A 19,933-nucleotide genomic window follows, 5' to 3' on the forward strand; every position below is an offset into this window, starting at 1 on the left:
TCGGATATTCCATGTTACTCGTATGGTATGCACCGATTCCGTACCCATTTTTATTTGGTTGATTTATGATGATGAATACAGAAAAAAAACATATTTGCCGTTGAAAAATCTCTTAAAATATTATAATTTTTAATTATATTTCAATTATCTCTCATTTTTTATGAAAATTGTTAAGACGGTCGACCAAAAAAAATTAAATCTTCAACCCATGATGATAATAATTCACTTAAAAATAATTTTTCTAATATTTTATATTAACGTATCCGTACGTTAAATTTTCTAAATATATCGTACCGCGTACTAGTACCCGTACCGAATACCGGTACCGTACCCATACCTAGGCAACATAGATCAAGCATAACTTTCTTTCCTTCCTAAAATGTGTAAGTAAAACCGTAAAAGTCACGTGTTAATAGAACATAATATAGAAATATTTGTCTTAAAAAATATTAATATATTTTAATGAATTAAGTTTACAAATTTCAAGATAATTAATTTAATATTGAAGTGGAATCGATAACTCAACTAGTTTGATCAAAAGAGTTGGAGGTTATCTGCTCAAACCCAAACAAAAGAAGAAAAAAAACATTAATCTAGCAACTGATTATTAATATTGGCCATTTTAAAAAATATATATATTTGAGAAAATGAAAGCTAAACGAAAGATTTACACTACTCAAAGAAATCTCATGATAAGATTTACACTATTCAAAAATATCTTCCGTTAAGATTTGCACTATCAAGATAGGTTTGGATCCTCTCCAATTTTCCCTCATATTTTCTCTTCTCCTTTTTTTTTAATCAAAGGGTTGATTTTCTCTCCTTTTTATTTTTTATTTTTTATAATTTACCAACCCTTGGATTAAGATAAAGGAGAGAAAACATGAGGGAAAATTGAAGAGGATCCAAATTCCTATCAAGACATATCTCTTGGTAGATAGGGGAACATGGAGGAATTCTGATCAATTTAGGGACGAAGAAAAAACATCTTGAAAAAAATAATCGTGAAGCTTCAATGGACCACCCACCATCTCTCCACCATGGGAGTTCTATATCTTTTTATGCTTTCATGCAATTTTAGTTTCCTTCTAATTAGGGATGATGAACATTTGTTGGATATTTTTTTTATTACAACCTTTTGTGTAATATGAAACATTGTTTCAATACTAGTTCATTACATGTTAATTAAGCAGTTACTTCTATTTTTAAGGGAAACAATGATATTTGCATGTGTAATTAACAAAGCACAGAAGACACAGTACCTATGATATTGTACCTAAGTTTGATCCTTAAATTAAAGGGGAGAATTTTTTAATTTTCTTTCATTTCATTTTCTCCTACCAAACAATTGAAAAAACCCTTATTTCCCCTCTTTCTTTCCTCCATCTTTCTCTCCAAAGCCAAAATCGTGTAAGAGAATGTGATAGTGATGAATATTTTGTGTCGAATAATTTTATGCCCGTAAAATCCTTCATGTCAGCCATGCTACTCTATCTCTTGTTTTTTGTAAATATGAAATCCACCTAAAATATAAGCGTGTCGAATTAACATATTTTCCATTCTGCTACTCCATCTCTTGTTTCCTGTAAATATGAAATCCAAGTAAAATATTCGAATTATCAGTGAGGTTCCAAAACAATAAGATAAGCCATTTTTCGAGCAAGTAAAATAGGTCATACTTCAAGTTTAAATAACCCAAATAAACCATAATACCATAAAAAACCAAAGTTTCAAAACCTCAACCTTCCTCTCAATTTAAATTGACTCTTAAATGTGCAACTCATTTCAATTTAGGTAGGTTGAGATCACAAAGCAATTTAAATGTAATGAATGAGGGTACATCCTAACTTGCAAACTTTAGAAACAAGGGAAATTAGCATACTTGCAATATTCAAATAAAGGACATAACTTAGAGCACCGAACTTTCAAATAGGTTTATCAAGGTAGAACAAAACTACTCCCTTTGTTCTTCATAAGAGACAAATATGTTATTTTGGTCCTTAATATAAGAAACATAGTACACTTTATTTTTGGTATTAACCCTCTGATTGTCGGGGGAAGGGGGCCCAGTAATCCAGAGTTTGGCCACGATATAAGTAAAGTATAAACTCACCTTTTACTGTTTTCTCTTAGCTGAGCAAGGGCTACAGCAACTTTAGCCCCAATACAGGCATTGTTCTTCACAAGAGCAATGTCTAAATATGGTTAAGATATTCAATTTGGATGTGATTTGAAACCATATTAACAAATGATAGTTTTATGTTAAATTAAAAATAATCTAAAATATAATGTTAATTACTGATATTATAATAATGATGTATGTATTGTTGAAAAACTTCAAAAGAGGATACTTGAAGCAAGTGAGGCACCTCCGGTAAGTTCATTTACTCTAGCAAGCAAGAAAGGAGTCTGAGCATTTCCTGATATATTCTTTTCCCTACAAGTGGCAAATGTAAATGTATTTTTAACGAAATTATTACTAAATATATCAATTATTATTATTAAAGCATTAATTAGTATGAACTAGTTAATAAGCAATGTTAATGTATAAAATGTCATAAAAGATAGAAAGAAAGCGAGAGAGCAAAAAGATCACCTTGCTTCGTTAAGGGCTTGATTGATGGCAGATTCAATTACGTGTCCAGTAGCCGAGTGTTCTTGAGGAATAGGGACTCCTATCAAAATTCCACTTTCAAGCTTGAGTTTGATGTTTGCTTCTGCAAGAAGAATATAAATTAGAAGGAATCACATAGGTTTTGTTAAACCATAAATATGAATAAGAATGTTTCACTTGCCTATTAAGGAAGCACAGTCTTCGGGGGTATCAACCCGACAGGGTACCTGGAAAATAAGCCGTGACCAAAAAATAGATTGTCAATTAAAGTTGCTTCTTAGTGCATCATGCAGTTATGTTGTACTGTAAACACACGACGCAGCAAGCAACGCAACAAGTTCAAAAATCACTAGTAAGAACAAGAGTGGATCAGCCGAATGGAATACAAAGGAGATAGCAGACCAGCATAGTGGTTCTCATGTGCATTTGAGATGCCAAGGAAACAACAGGGTTGAGCATTTTTAAAAAGGAGGAAGCTGATGGTGGATGGAGAAGTTTGGCAGAAGGCCAAAGATATAAACACGCCACTGCAGCCTATGGCACCGCCATGGGGGGCCTCCCTACAAAAATTAGCTATGGCGGTTGTCAAAAATTCTGCCACGACATTCCGCCATTTAACAACACTGAAGGAAGATGAATTGAATTGTGATTCATGTTATATTCCAAGTTTCCAACTAACTCTAAAAAGAACTATCATTTCATACTTAATCATCACTTTTGAGAGGTTTTTTAAGTTAATGAATTATGAATGTTATAATCATTTCAACTATATTGAGAATTTGTCTATCATATTATTTGTTTATTTTTAAAATTTCAATAAAAAACATGTAAACCAAACGAGCGAGAATACGAGAGAAGTTCCACTTTATTTAGATGAATGGAAAACTAATATTGTAATTTGCATACTTAATTTCCATCGTGAATGAATGCATATGTTGATGAGAAAAGGAAAACGCGAAACAAACATTTTTTTTATGTTACTTTAGCAAGCTTAAGAAACCGTTTGGTAAACCAAAATTTAAAGTACCTTGCAGCCACTTGATGCTGTGAAAAAGGCAGGAAACTCGTTGGTCTTGTAAGCAGCAACAAAAACTCCTTGCGTTTCCTATTCAAGATCAAAACTATGAATATAAGCTCGATTCATAAAGCATGCCAAATTATTTCAGTAATATTATCAAAAAGGAATTTGATACCAGATATTCAAGGGTCCTGGGAATATCCAATATTGACTTCACACCAGCACATATAACGGCTATTGGTGTTCTTCCAAGCGCAGTTATATCTGAAGATATATCCATAGCTGCCCAAAGAAAAATAAAAATGATATGCTTGATTAAAATACTAGTCTTATTTCTGGAAATGCTTATAAAAAATAAAATAAAAAATCATTATCAATTCTAAAATACTAGTCTTATCTTGCAAACTATTGTCCTACCAAGGAAAAAATAAAAGGTAAAATATGCAAAGGTTGATTCATCTGGTCCCAAAATTTAGACTAGAAACCGTTGCATCATAGTAGATTTGTCAGCATTCATTATGAAAACCAATTGTTTCTATCATTAAGATATAGGAGTTTAACGTACTCGATTCCCCGTGCCTGTGCACTCCTCCAATCCCACCAGTCACAAAGACATTGATACCAACCTGCAGAAAATTTTAAAATTTCGAGGCAGTGAAACCAAAGTGGCACGATACACGGACTGGCCATGAAACAGATAATGTTAAGACTTAAGAGACTATGAACACAGTGTATGAGAAAATTACCTTAGAAGCCAAAAACATTGTAGCAGAAACAGTAGTAGCACCATTTCCACCTCTAGCCACCTAAAATCAACATAGATAATTGTGTGAAATCATATTGAAAAACAATGAAGGTGCACAGTCGTTATTGGTAACATAAGTGTACCAAACTTTTCTGTCAATAATATTGCATTAACATGGAAACTTCACTTCCGAAGGTTAATTTGATGTTTAACATTCATTTAACAAAACTGAAAAATGCATATAGAGAATAACAAATTAGACAACCTGTCATGCAAAATTTAGCTCATGAAAACTGAAAAGTATCAATTTTATAGTTTCTAAATTTTTTATAGTTTCTAAATTTAAAATCTGAGACCATTAGTTTGCTTAAGATTCAAGAACGCGATCTCAAATTCTTACAAGAACCCACAATATTTGTTTAATTCAATTTATCAGCGAAACATCAGCTGCAAAAACTAGCAAAAGGATTATGAAAACTTCTATCTTACCAACAGTGAAGTTGGCATCATTGAAGGCAAAATAAGTGAGTAGGTGTAAGCAAATAAACTTTTTTTTTTTTTGACAAAATAAACTACTTATCTAATGCCAGAACGAACTTTTGATTCTATACATTATTCTTTTAACTAAAACCTATTCGATAAGCTTTATTTTGTTAATTTTGGACCCTTTACGATGAAAATGTATTCTGAATATCTGCAGCATCTTTTCTTAACATACTGTAGTAGATATAAGTCTTCAATGGGATAGAATTTGAATACATTCTTTCTAATAGTGAACTACGAAAAGTACATCTTTTCACTTTTTTGTTTAGAATACCCGGAAGACTCTAATATATGGAAGGACATTCATATCGACATATACAAACATAAATAAGCTCCAAGGTGATACCAAAAGCACTCACAACATATGCTATATCCCTTCGAGCTGTTTTCTGAGCTTTGGTTCCCAAAGTAGCTAACCTTTCAAGTTCTTCCGCACTTAGACCTATTCAATAAAACGAGCAAACAACAGAATTTTTTTCAAATTCAAACAGAAAGATACAACAAAATTTGCAATCATTGTAGCAGCAAAGTCAACATGGGATGAAAAACTCTTCAGTTTGTCTTATAGACTTTGTGGATACATGACGTGTGTGCTTGTATAGCTTCTTTTTCAGTCACTTTGCAGGACTGTTGCAAGCACCCATTTCAAATCCAACATCAATATGTACAAATGAAGCGAACAAAGAGTATCGACATCATACTCTATATCCACAAAAATAACTTTCACAAGTAGTTAAGTGCATGCACTCCATCATTCTCTTAGATCAAATGACTTGCTCTTAAAATGAATGGTAAAATCATGAAATAGTAATGAAATGCACATACTAGACAAAGATGATGATAAATACCTATGCAAGGCACGCCGTCCAAAATTGCAATAGTTGCAGGAACTGCACCATTCTCTCTCACAATACTTTCAACCTCTTTTGCCGTTCGCAAATTTTGAGGATACGGCATCCCTAAAAACAAGAGCATAGTCCAAATACTAAGCTCTACGTGTCAGACATGAAAAGGAAATACAAAAAATCATATGAAAAAATATAGAAAACCATGTGAAATAATGGTAGATTCCAGAGCAACAACTGCACGCCCTAGTGATAACGCTTCAGAAACCTCTGAAGCTACCTTCACGTTGATTGATGCACCAGCAGGATTGACTCCGGTAGGCTGCATATCAAACTCATATTACACTTTGCATATAAATTATGTTTTCAACCTTTCACTACAACGAGACACGAATGAATGTAAGGGTTTTAGAAAGGGAACAACCAAACTTATAAGTTCATAAAAAATTTGAGTCAAACGCTAAAGACAGTTATGTGAGAAATTCATACTCTGTACCTTGTTGACTGTGTCAGCTGAATCCAAGTGTCTTCGAAGATTGGTTATCCTCAAGGCTGCTGAAGATGCCATAACCACCTGCTGAAGAAAGGGAATAAAAAAAACTGATAAGTTCATAGAATTTTTTTTTGCCTTTAACAGTGACAAAATTTCACACGTTTTTTTTCATTCTTTTCTCACTTCAAAGCAATCTGGCACAGAATCTATTGGGAAAAACCCAAGTCCCACATAGAGTAAAGATAGAATCTGAAATGAGTTTATAAACAGAGGCACGGCACCCCACACCTTGCAAGCTGATTTTGTAAAGAGTTAGACCCAATATAAAAAACCTAATAGAATCTTTACTGATATTCGAGTGTTACCGATTGGCGATTGCGGATTGCAGACCATGGCCGATAGCCAAAATTCAGCCATTTTGAGCCACCATCCCTACAAAAAATATGCCCCCGCAATTCGCCATGCCCGGTATTTGATAACATTGATCTATTCTACCAAAATTCTTCTCCCCTAATGACACCTGATAAAATTTCACATCTAAATCTGTGCAATCTTCACAAAATCTTCTGCTATTTATTTTTTTGCATAAGTGCAATCTCAAATCATCTTTACTAGTTTTCTATATTATCCCTTCCAATTGTTTCCATTTCATATCACCAACGAAATACTCCCTCCAACCACAATTATAAGTAAAAATTCACTTTTCAGATTCATTTAATAATTGATGTATCTGGCCTATAAAATAGATATATCGATTATTCGATAACTTTTGCTTATAATTGTGACCGGAGGGAGTATCAATTATATAGCACCAACACTCTTTGTGTTCGTAACATTCAATCGCTTCCATTTTTTGAAATTATGTGTACAGTATTTGTGTATGTATCAATGATTCATAGAGTATCAAACACTGGTTAGTTATAATAATAGAAAACTAATAAAGTATTTAAAATTAGAAGCAACGACTTACCGACTTACAGATAGAGATGAGAGTGGCTCGAAGAAAACCGTGGGAACGGAAAGGAAGGAGGGAACTACAGAATCTGAACAGTGTGATCGCCTACTTCAGCTACTTTTTCTACTATTTTTCAAACAAAAACTTATGCTTTTTTTTTATGTAGAAAAATTATGGCTTAATAATATATTTTTTTTGTTATGTTGCTTCAAAAAATATATATATTTTGTTATGTTATTTTTTTTAAAAAAAAATTTATCATGTAGTTTAATAGTTAAAAATTTCACCCTTAAAGTATATAAATGGGATGATTGAGGTTCAAACTCCGACTTCCTACATATATAATGCAATGTTATGTCAACTCACATAATTGTATAAATAAAAATGTTATTAGATTTTTAAATTAAAAAAATTATTTTGTATTGATTTTCCAAAATTATTTTTCACTTAAAAATTTTGTTAAACAATTACACTAAAAGGTATTTGATTTATTAATTTTATAGAAATTTTTGTAGAATTTTAAGTATTTAGTAATTTCCTTGTAAAAAAAAAGTATTTAGTAATTTTGGTCTTACATCATCTTTTTAAAATAGATTATTTCTTAGTAAATATTCTAGTAACACGGAGTTTTAATGGATGGATGAGATTTGATGGAGTTTTGTTGGGTATGTATCCTCTAATCATTTAATATTATGTGATTTTTTACATTTAATAATTTTAATGTATATTTAATTTTTGAATAAATTATTTCTACCGGTATTCTGTAAAAAACTTTTAAAAGAACAAAGGTCATGATATATATATATATATATATATATATATATTTTATGAGAGAGAATCCTCTCTAGTCAAATTATTATATGGTGAAATATAAGTCTTTAATTTGAAAATAAAAAATTTAAGAAAAATGAGGATATATTTTTTAAGGGTGTAGATGTTCATTGCTCAGTTTGCAGTGAAATCTACAACCGAGAGAACTTTTTTTTTTTGTTGTAGTTAAATGGCAAGAAATTCAACCTTCGAGGTGAATAAGTGAAGTGTTGTCTACGTTCGAACCCCGGCTCCTACATATATAATACGACGTCTCTACAAACTGAGTTTCTCTCGTTTTTTTATGTAGTTGAATTTAAATTACAAAATAGATGTGACGCATTTGACATTACATATATTTATTGTCATTTCTCACTCTTTTTTATTTTTTTTTGCAAACATTTTAGAAATACGCATTTAATAGAACACCATATTTCATATCAAAATTTTGATGTTCAAAGATCTTATGTGATAACTTCATGATAATTTGACCAAAATTTTATAGTAACTTCATTGAAGGTATTGGAGAAATATTGCAATTTTTTTTGTCAAATAGTCTATTGACTAGATTGATACACTATAAATGTGAAGAAATGGAGAATCTGAGATTTAAATCTCTGCTCCACCAATAATGCTCATGTATTTATCAACTGAGCTACGGAGAACAATATTGCAAATTTTTTACTTTAGGGTAGCAAACTTTTAAACATAAAAGTGCATTCCAAAAGTAAACTTTCATAACACTTCAAAAATTATTAACATTTGAAACACATGTTTGTTCCAGAAATTAATTGAGACATATTGATACAGTCCAAATGTATACTTCCCAAAAAATATATTGACAAAATAAATAAATTTTAGTTAATGGTGAGAATATTAAGAAAAACAGGAGGGTGCATATTGCAACTCCCTTTCAAAATTTTGACCTCGAATCTAAAAAAACTATGGCGGGAGACCTGTCGTGGACTAGGTCGTAGACTAGGTCATAGACCTTTGTGAGTAGTCCAGTCTATTTTCACCCCTAAATCTCAGTATGACCTAATTTGACTCTTCGCTGTGAATTCAAATTCAAAGTTCTCAAAAATCACTATATTCCCTCCCCAACACAATAATGTCACTTTAAAACAACCTGCGATAATTTGTCATCCACATCCATCTCTGCACTTTCGCTTACTGATACTGTATCAACTCTTTCATAATGCTCGCGCCTGCTTTCAATGAATGTCTGTCGATATTCCTCAAACCTCCCCTCTTGGACTGCTTCTCTTATCACGCGAAAGAACATGAGATAGTGGTGTGTATTATGGCTGCAAAATTCGTCATAACAATATTAATGCTAGTGAGTTAAAAGTAGTGAAACCATTATGGCTGTTAAATCACAATTATTTGTAAGTGTTGCTATAAAATAGTAGAGGGAGAAAAAGAGACTGAACAGTTCACTGCTTGCTTGCTTATGATTGAATTTTATCAGAATTGAATAGCCTAGGAAAGAAAATTACGGTTCCTGATAATTAGCTATAACAAAGGGCGGTTATTATTGACTGAACAAAAAAGAGCATGAACAAAAAAGAGCATGCACTTTTATTCGAGAGAACTCTCCTCAATACTAATCCTTGTGAAAAAAGTTGCTCTGCCTCTCATTCATTATTATATTTAAGCAATATGCCTTTTTTATTTCTGGTTACTATCTAAACCTCACTACCTAAGCATAACCTATGAAGCACGGACACTCCTGGGTTTAGGCATGTCTGACATGCATCGGACACCAACACTCAGAAGACACGTGTCAGATACCTAACACAAGTATCCCCACCAAAAAAACACTTTGTTCTTCTCTTTGATACGCCATTGATTTTTTCTGGATACTCTTGTATTTTCTCCGGTTTTCATCTCTTTCCCAAATTCTCTTTACAGGTTTTCCTTTTCTGGTTCCTATTTCATTTGTTATGATTTCATCTTCATGCCGTCTGCATGATTATTTGGTGGTCATCTTGAATTCATGATTCTCAATTTAGATCTTTTTGTAAATTTACTGATATTTAATTTTGTGTAATTATACCACACATGCACATGTCGGTATCCTATATTTAATCAAGAGTATCATTGAAGATTTGAAGCAAAGAATTTCATACATTTCAAGCAGAGTTTGTGCCAGCATTTCATGAACATTGTATAAGTGATTGATGTATGCTTTTGTATAATTCTGACATGTATGGCAGGTGCAGTCTCCTAAAATGGGAGTCATGTCTTTCCTGCATGAAAACACAAGGAGAGGAATTAGTAAATAAGATGCTTGTCACTGCTTGGTTTATTTTCAGTTTTCATCTTCAGTTCACTTATTTTCATTAATAATTAAAAGAAGAAAAACACGTTGCTTTAATCACACATTTCCTTTTTACATTTTTTATAAGGAGGACGGTAATAGCAACAAAAACTTGTTTGCCGTATTACTCGTTTTTTTTTTTGTCAAGTACCCTAGTGGCTCCTGCAAATAAAATGTGATGTCTCTACCAACTGAGCTAAACTCAAGGGGACCTTGCAACAATCACAACCACTTGCCGTATTACTCTAAAGTCATTAATTAAAGCTTAGGTTTATACTTTATGACACCACATAATAATAAATAAATAAAAAATAGTAGTCACGCATCTGAACTCAATAACTTGCGAGTCCAAAGATCTAGTTTCCACATATCATTCCGTATCTGAGGTCACTAATGGTTTATAGCCATGTTTTAAAAATTACCCTTAAGCTGAAATGCCCATTTTCTATCACAGTTTAGTAAAATCTGTGTAAACCACCAACCCAATATTCATATGATCGAATACGAAAAAAGTGCAAAAAGAAGTTAAAAGGAGTAAGTCACCTATAAACTGTTGCTCGCAAATTAATTTTGGTACAGTCACCTCCCATCTGATTTGACTGAAAATTATCTTGATTCCCATTCTTGTCCAATGAAAATGTTAGCGCAAATCCTCCAAGTGTGAGGGTGTAGATGTATCTGAGTCACCATAAAAACCATCTAAACTTTCCGTGACACAATACACCAAAGGTAAATCGGGGTATTGAACAAATGAAAATTTGAAATAGCTACTTACGTTGAATCAAAAAGATCAATTCCAGCAGCAATCCCCTGCAAGATCTCCTCTGCAAATTTATAATCAGTTTTTTTTTTTTGGTGCAACAAATTTGTACTATATGTAAACTTAATCAGGAAATAATTCATTTCAAGATCAAAAGTGAATACAATAGTCTTCGAGATAGATAGTGGCATGGTGCATGATATGATGTCAGAGTCTTTGCCAAATAGCTTAAGCTTTGAGATAGATAGTGGCATAGTGCATGATATGATGTCAGAGTCTCTATGACCAAATGGTTTGGAGGTCGACTCTCACCACCCCCATCTTTTAAAAAAAGTTGATTTTCAGCATAATGAAAGTAAGCCAGCGCATTGGCCACACTTCAAGTCCACGGGGCTCTTTCGTAATCATGTATGAATGTAACACTCTTGTTTCTTTCATTAGCCAGTTCATGATATGTGATCAATTCATAATCAATCCATCATCAGCCAAAATAAATAAAATGATTGAGGTCAATGAACTACTTTTCTCTAACTCGAGGAAATAAAAAGATTAGGAAGAGAAGGAAGTACGGGAGAAGAAGATGGCCACATAACAAGAAAAGAATAAACACATCCATAAAGCAAAGTATGCCATTGAACATGAAATGAATAGTTATGTACCTGGGAGTCCAAGACCACAGATCATGCGTGGCTTTGCATCTGGCAAGACATCCTGAGAATAAGGTAACTTTGTTATATATCAAAAGTTATAACATATGTCGAGGACCAAGTCTCCCCAAAGCATAAACTGCTAGGTAAAAGTTCATCGAAAGTTTTGTATATCTAACTGTTGCAGTTATAGGGTCTAATTTTCAAATCTGTTACTGAGCAGAATTATAAAGGAGAGCTTTGTTTTAGTTATAATTTCTGCATCTATCACATATTAAATGAAATCCAATTTGGATAATGTTTTAATTGAAGTGAACAAGTACCGCAAATTGCACTTACCACAATAGCATGTAGAAGAGCAGGTCGCTCATCAATGGCCTCTCCAAGACCAAATCCTCCAATCCAATAACCTACATGAATAACCAGAGTTCAGTTACCATATATCTACACAAAATATAGGCATTTATAGGTCTCAAATGTATGACATAACACAAAGAGAAAACAACACAACGAGAGCAACAACCAAAGCCTATTAAACGACACCATAATATTCAATCTGATACAACATCGCATGTCCTATAGATGTGCAGTAAAACATTCTCTCATTTGAGTGACTCTCTTCTATAACAAATTACACTTAAAAAGTTCCTCCCCACTAAGATACTTAAACAGTGGGACTTGAGGTACGTATATTTTCTAATCATAGATATACAGAAAGCAAAACAATTAAAATATAACTACCCGCTGGAAAATCATATAAAAAAGACATCACAATGTTGATTTCATCAATAGAAGTTTATATCAAAATTGTTAGAAAATCTGATAAAATCTTCATTATATCTTAACTAGTTTAGAGTATCCTAGATGATATGTTAGGATTTAGTTTAGAGTATCTTCATTATATTTTTCCCTTTGGTCCATCCACACACCACTTACTATGTAGTTACGGGATAACTCGCCTAAAATACAATGTAGCGTGTAGAGATTTGCCTAGACAAACTACATGAATCTATCTGAAGTTCCTAGTTATGAATTGTAATAATAAATAACTTGACAGAAAAATGGCTTATTGGTTATTACGATGGATGAACATGATTATTCAATAATAGGTCCAGGTGATTTGCAGAAAATAACTAAAAAAAACCTGCTACATTTCGCTTGGCTACCTCCTCTGCACACCGCTTCCTTTCATCCAAACTTGGGCCTCCCACTATGGCACCAAAGACTGATCCAACAGCCTAAATTTCGAGAGACCAAACTACATTGAATTAGTTAATAGTGCATGATGTAGACAGGAAATTCTATTAAATACAAAGAAAAATATTGCAGGAGCGGGATCAAATATCCAATATCAAATTGATACCACTATATTAAGCAGATTTAATGGCACAATATTGCGATGGCCAAGAGTGGTGATATTTACACATCTCTTTCCTTACACAACTTCCTTGTTAGATGATAAAACAAGGACACCATACATTCCAATAGACCTGACCGACATTCTTAACACTATTATTTCTCAGAGATCCTGTGATAGGATCAATATTGTATTGCTAACACAAATCACAAAACATCAGACAAATAGGGAAAACTGGTATATTTATTTTTAGTAATATAAATAGCTGAAGTTCATATGGGATTCAGCCAACTATTACAGAGATGAAAGAAAAGGAAAAAAAAACGATAAAGACTGTAAAAGGTAGGTAAGGCAATTCGAGAAGCCTTGGATCTCCCAGAGTAGTAACAATACTGACAAAATATCTGAATGAATATTCCCCATCGTAAACTCCATAATTATAGCATCTAAATTCTATTTTCTCTCTCTGCCACCTGGCATAGTCATCCAAAAACCACTGAGTTTGTTGCTATCATTTAGGAGTGATTCCCTCCTCCTTTCTTATTGTGCTTACGTGTATAAACTATGTCATACTTATCAATACCCCCTCCTTCAAAACTCTCCTTGACCTCAAGGAGAAATCCGGGAAACTCTTTCCTCATTTTCTCAACTGATTCCCATGAATTCTCAAATTCTGGTAGCCCTTGCCATTTCACTAATACTTCCACTTCACCCTGCTCATTCCTCCTAGTATCCATTGCTTCTTCTGGCCCTGGCTCTAACTGCCACTGCTCATTCATACAAGCAGGTAGAGGTTGAGATTCTACATTAGGAGAGATAGCTTTCTTTAATAAAGAAGCATGAAAAACTGGATGTACCCTACTGTCATCAGGTAACTTCAGTTTATAAGCCACAGCACCTATCTTCTGCTCTATCTCATAAGGCCCATAATATCTTGGGCTTAGTTTCTGATTCAATCTATTAGCCAACTTCCTTAACTTGTAAGGTTGGATCTTCAAATACACCATATCTCCTACTTGATACTCCACCTCTCTTCTATGTTTGTTGCCTTGTGCCCTCATCTGGTCTTGTGCCTTCAATAACTGTTCTAGCATTTCTCTCAACATAACATTCCTTTCTGCTGTAAGCTTGTTAACTTCCTCCACTGAAGAAAGACTCACATCACCTCTTATTAACACTGGTGGTACTCTCCCATACAAAGCCTCAAAGGGAGTGGATTTCAGAGATGCATGATAATTCGTATTATACCAATATTCTGCCCACGCTAACCATCTAGGCCACTGCTTGGGTTGTCTACCAGTCAAGCATCTTAAATATGTTTCTAGACATCTATTCACTACCTCTGTTTGCCCATCTGACTGAGGGTGATAAGCACTGCTATACTTCAATCTTGTACCTGCCTGTTTGAAAACTTCTGCCCAAAATGAACTGAGGGAAACCTTGTCTCTGTCTGAGACAATAGAGCTGGGGAATCCATGAAGTCTCACTATTTCTTTGATAAATAGCTCTGCAATATCCTTAGCTGTGTAAGGATGCTTCACTGGCAAAAAATGAGCATATTTGGTTAGCCTATCTACCACTACCATTATGGTGTCAACCCCTTGTACCTTAGGTAGCCCACCTATGAAGTCCATAGATATGTCAGTCCAAACCTGTTTAGGTACCGGTAAAGGTTGAATCAAACCCCCAGGACTCAGAGTTTGATACTTATTTCTCTGGCACACCTCACAAGCATCCACATATTCATTAATATTCTTTCTCATACCCTCCCAATACACCACACTAGCAATTTTTTTGTAAGTCCTGAGATAGCCAGTGCAAAATCTCCACCCTTCATCTTTCTTTTTCACTAGCAAAACTGGACTGGAGAATGGGCTGGTACTGTGCCTTATGATACCAGCGTGCATCATTTCTTTGACAATCTTCTCTATCTCATTCTTTTGATAATACGGGTACCTATATGGCCTCAGATTAGGAATGTTGGCATCTGGCTTGAGCAGTATAGCATGATAATGCTCTCTAATTGGTGGTAATCCAGAGGGCATGTTAAAAACTGTAGCAAATTCATTAATCACCTTCCCCCATTCAGACATATCTCCACCTTCTACTGCTTCTGTTGCATCACCACTGACCGTGTGTATATAAAATCTCATCCCCTCATCAGACAAAGCTTTAATCATTGTCTTCCAAGTTGCTTGACTGTTGCACATAGTTGGATCTCCTTGGATGGTGTATTTTTTTCCGTCTAATTCACACTTCAGACAAAGATTGCTAAAATTAGCTTCTATGTTGCCCAAGCTTGCTAACCAGTCCATACCAAGCACCATTTCTGAACCACTCAGTTCCATAATGAAAAAATGTTGTTTAAATTCAACCCCTTGAATGTTGAATTGTAAACCTTCACACACACCGTTGTTTCTCACCTTCTCCCCGTTCCCCACTTCGATGACATAGGTGGGTGTATCAACTACTGGCAATTTCAATTCTTTCACTAATCCAGATGTTATGAAATTACTAGTGGCACCTGAATCAATCAAGGTCCTCACTTGTCTTTCCCCTACTCTCACCCACACCTTGAAGGACTTGTTGGAAGTGAACCCTTCTCTGCTGTGTAATGACAACTGTAGGTTTTTTAACTCCCTTACTGGCTCTTCCTCTCCACTCTCCTCCTCTGCTATCAACTCCTTCTCTTCCTCACTACTCCAATCACATAGCCTCAAACTCATATGTTTGAACTTGCAAGTGTGATCTCTGCCCCATTTATCTCCACACTTGAAACACAGTCCTTTCTTATGCCTATCTTCCAACTCTGCCGAACTCAACCACTTGCCTTTGAATTTATCTCCACCTACAGCCCCCCTCTTATCACTATCTCTCTTGGCTCCTCCAAAATCACCAGGGTCTCTAAACTTTACTGCACCGCCTCTATCCTTCCATTCCCCCTTCTCCTTTCCTCCAGCTCCTCGTTTCATCAAAGCATCATTCTTTTCCTCCAACAACAAGGCACGATCCATAATTTCTGCTAAGTCTCGACAATCATAGAGCTTCAACTCAGCTTGAATTTCTTCTTTTAACCCATTTAAAAATATGCTATCCAACATCACTCTCTCTTCTCTTCTTACTGGAGCTACCAACGTTTCAAATTGCTCTCTAAACTCCATAACTGTCCCCTTTTGTTTCAGATTCAACAATGGACCAAGTGGGTTTTGAAGAATTCCTGGTTGGAATCTTCTAATCAGCGAGAGTTTAAACTCATCCCAAGTCCTTGATGCAGTTTGTTCTTCCCACCACACAAACCAATTTAAGGCCTTATCCTCTAAGGCGATCACAGCTGCATCTAACTTATCACGAACGCGTACTTCATTCAGACGAAAATACCGTTCAATACGAACCAACCACCCATAAGCATCATCCCCTTTGAATATCGGGATCTCTAGCTTACGTCGGTGTCCCTGGTACCTGGGAAAACGAGGACGCGATTCTCCCGATACCATGCTACCGTCACTTCTATTGCCCTCCTCTGTAGGCGACGGTCTCCGACGTGTCCTTCCTTGCCTTTGTCGAGGTCGACTTCGCTCACGTAGTAACAATCGAATCTCATCCAAAGTATTTTCGACGTTACCCATCCTCTGTTCTAACGCATCAGCTCTCGCAGCTTCCATTATTGATGATAAAGATCAACAACAACCAAAGCTCTTGATACCAAATTGATAGGATCAATATTGTATTGCTAACACAAATCACAAAACATCAGACAAATAGGGAAAACTGGTATATTTATTTTTAGTAATATAAATAGCTGAAGTTCATATGGGATTCAGCCAACTATTACAGAGATGAAAGAAAAGGAAAAAAAAACGATAAAGACTGTAAAAGGTAGGTAAGGCAATTCGAGAAGCCTTGGATCTCCCAGAGTAGTAACAATACTGACAAAATATCTGAATGAATATTCCCCATCGTAAACTCCATAATTATAGCATCTAAATTCTATTTTCTCTCTCTGCCACCTGGCATAGTCATCCAAAAACCACTGAGTTTGTTGCTATCATTTAGGAGTGATTCCCTCCTCCTTTCTTATTGTGCTTACGTGTATAAACTATGTCATACTTATCATCCTGTAATCCGTATATTTTAGTGCGTGGATTTGTCAATATAACCAACCTCAAGTATATGCTCAAAATACTCGTCCCCAATTGTTTTGCTTTCTGAAAGGCTTATTGATTTTTCACGCCTTGGAAACATTGTCTTGCTTGAATAATTAGTAAAAGGAATAGAATAAAATTTTCTGTCGACAGAAATTACCACCACAGAGGAAGCAAATATAATCTATCAATCCAATCCAAGGCACAATAAACAGTCTAGAATCTTTCTCAAATACCACGATAACTTACTAATTACAAAACCAAATTGAAACATTTTCAAATTTGTTACCATTTTCAAACATGAACCAAAACCAAAAGTGTTTCCTCCCCCTATTAAAATTTTCATGAATTCGTAAATAATGCAATTCATATCACTAGAGAAAGAAAAACATGAAGTGTCCTTTACCGGATTCAATGCAAGGCAATCATCAAGCCATCTCAAAGTTCTATCTACCGAGGTTTTGTTCCTTTTATCAGACACCCAAGCAGGTACTTCATCAGCCAAAGTAGCCCATATATTTGGCCTCAAGCAAGAAATCATTTCAACATAATCTTTGGGTTTAATCTGGCCATGTCAATTTAGAATTAGAAGATATACATTAAAATTCATCCAATGTAAGACTCTGAAAACATACGTACCAACAGTCTCCCACATGGAGTCTCAAAAGTCGGTCCAAATTTGGTGGCACCCTTACATTCAGGAAGGGAATGAATAGAATCCCTAGCAACAGCAGCAATGCCATATTCGTTCAAACCAACCAATTTATGAATCCCTCCAATTTTTGCTATAGTCGCGGGAGAAAGCCCTTCCAAACTAACCAACAACACAAAAAACAAATTACCAACGTGAACAAAACAAAGATTCATTAAAGGATACAAGTTGTTTTTGCAAGAATAACTAATTAGCCCAACTAAGTTAACTAATAAGAGTAAATATCTATTCATTAAGGGCAGTGGCGGAGCCAGGATTATGGGCAAAATTTCACATGTGACATAATATATAAATAGTCCAACAAAAAATCATAGTTTTGCCATAAACTAACCCCCTAAAAATATCAATTTTGCCCTAAACTAACCCATAAAAATACCAACAATTTTGACCTGAGCCCGGGCAACTGTCCAGGCTTGTTGGGTCCTAGAACCGCCCCTGATTAAGGGATACATTAAGACTTATATAGCTAACCAGAACAACTAATTAATCTAACTTATTTAACTAAAAAGTGTAACTAACTATCCATTAAGGGATACATTAAGACTTATGTAGCTAACCAGAACAACTAATTAGTCTAACTTAATTAATTAGTTTAACTAACTATGCATCAAGGGATACATTAAGACTTATATAGCTAAAGAGAATAACTAATTAGTGTAACTAACTATTCATTGAGGGATACATTAAGCCTGTTTCGATAAACAACCTATTTGCAGCTTATAGCACAAGCGCTTATCACGATAACCGCTTACATATATGCTTATATAAGCTATTTTTATAGCAAAACATAAAATAAAGATAATTTTTTTTATATATGCTACGAATTATCTTCATAAGCTATATTGGAAAACTTACAAAAATAAGCCGAACCAAACTCATGATAAGTTGTTTTCATAAGTTCTCCAAACAGTTTCACATAAACTCAAATAATTGAATCCAAACAAACCCTTAGTAGTCTAACTTAGTTAGTGCAACAAACTATTCATTAAGGGTTATTATATAGGTGACAAAAATAACTAAAAGTATGTAACTCAACAACCTAGTGTAACCTATGAAGCACATGCACCATACACGAACACGTTGACACAGATAATAATTTGAGAAAATGACATAATTCAATGTAATCATAAATGTTGGTGTCAGTGTGACGCATGTCTGACAACGGGACACCTACGAGTGCCCCACACCAGAACACGCCTAATCAAAGTAGTGTATGTGCTTCATAGAGTGTAACTAATTAATGTAACTAACTATATAACAGAATTTCAAAAACAATAATAATAAGAAATAGAAGTTGTTACAACTTACAAGTGGATAGGAGAAACTTGAAGAAGATGAGAATCAGGAGAAGGTAGAGAAGGAAGAAGGTCAGGAGGAATGAAATGAGGGAGTCCTTTGCGAGTTGATATGAGAAGGGCAGGTGTTTCAATTGATAGTCCTCCTCCGAGTTCCAATGCTCCAACTCTAACTCTCCATGCTTTTTTCACCGAGAATAATTTCATCTTTTTGCTTGCATAAACCCACCCACTCACCCCTATTGTATTGTATTCGCGTTGTTCAATAAAACCCTACGCTATTGTTTTGGTTTTTGAAGATTTTTGGAGGGTAGTATATAGTATAGTATGTATATAAATACAATCCGTATATACGAAATTTAGCGTGGGTATTTTTCTTTTTTTGTTTGTTTTTGTGGAACTTAAAAATTAGTCGGTCGAAAATTTAACAAATAATCCTTAATAATAATTTCATTTTTCCAAACAGTCATACTAAACAAGGAACTTTGGCCTTAACTATGTGTTATCTAATTTACCTCAAGAGTGTAAAATAGTTTTTGAAAATTAAAATACTAAGCTAGACACAATCAAACATAGATAAATTTTTAGAAAATGAAGTTTTTTTTTATTAAAATTAAACGATATTTATTCATTTAAATTAACAAATTAAGTTATTTTATTTATTTTACAAAGTA

The 19,933-nt window shown here is 34.3% G+C and overlaps 2 protein-coding genes across 8 annotated transcripts; both read right to left on the reverse strand.

Annotated features, from left to right (window-relative positions):
* Window positions 1-1,092: 1,092 nt before the first annotated feature.
* On the reverse strand, window positions 1,093-7,371 carry LOC123923207 (pseudouridine-5'-phosphate glycosidase). 7 transcript variants are annotated; one of them, XM_045975886.1, is made up of 15 exons: window positions 7,229-7,367; window positions 6,624-6,690; window positions 6,262-6,342; window positions 5,970-6,087; window positions 5,769-5,879; window positions 5,280-5,362; window positions 4,379-4,438; window positions 4,198-4,258; window positions 3,808-3,914; window positions 3,642-3,719; window positions 2,796-2,841; window positions 2,597-2,717; window positions 2,352-2,437; window positions 2,114-2,195; window positions 1,093-1,583 (listed from the first exon to the last, which is right to left on the reverse strand). In XM_045975886.1, the coding sequence occupies exons 3-15, from the start codon at window positions 6,331-6,333 to the stop codon at window positions 1,565-1,567; spliced, it is 1,044 nt and encodes a 347-aa protein (XP_045831842.1). In that variant the 5' UTR covers window positions 6,334-6,342; window positions 6,624-6,690; window positions 7,229-7,367; the 3' UTR covers window positions 1,093-1,564. The 7 variants fall into 7 exon arrangements, with proteins under 7 accessions (XP_045831842.1, XP_045831845.1, XP_045831844.1 ...); XM_045975889.1 differs by lacking the exon at window positions 6,624-6,690 and having other exon boundaries at window positions 7,237-7,371; XM_045975888.1 differs by lacking the exon at window positions 6,624-6,690 and having other exon boundaries at window positions 6,262-6,339; window positions 7,229-7,369.
* A 1,380-nt stretch (window positions 7,372-8,751) lies between these two features.
* Window positions 8,752-19,640, reverse strand: LOC123923507 (queuine tRNA-ribosyltransferase accessory subunit 2-like). The gene is made up of 10 exons (XM_045976194.1): window positions 19,273-19,640; window positions 17,892-18,066; window positions 17,659-17,817; window positions 12,898-12,991; window positions 12,093-12,163; window positions 11,766-11,817; window positions 11,122-11,170; window positions 10,890-11,024; window positions 10,156-10,275; window positions 8,752-9,330 (listed from the first exon to the last, which is right to left on the reverse strand). Exons 1-10 carry the CDS (start codon window positions 19,464-19,466, stop codon window positions 9,138-9,140), a joined length of 1,242 nt encoding a protein of 413 aa, XP_045832150.1. The 5' UTR covers window positions 19,467-19,640; the 3' UTR covers window positions 8,752-9,137.
* Between the last annotated feature and the right edge of the window lie 293 nt (window positions 19,641-19,933).

Source organism: Trifolium pratense, linkage group LG4, assembly GCF_020283565.1.
Source record: "Trifolium pratense cultivar HEN17-A07 linkage group LG4, ARS_RC_1.1, whole genome shotgun sequence".
Taxonomy (NCBI): domain Eukaryota; kingdom Viridiplantae; phylum Streptophyta; class Magnoliopsida; order Fabales; family Fabaceae; genus Trifolium; species Trifolium pratense.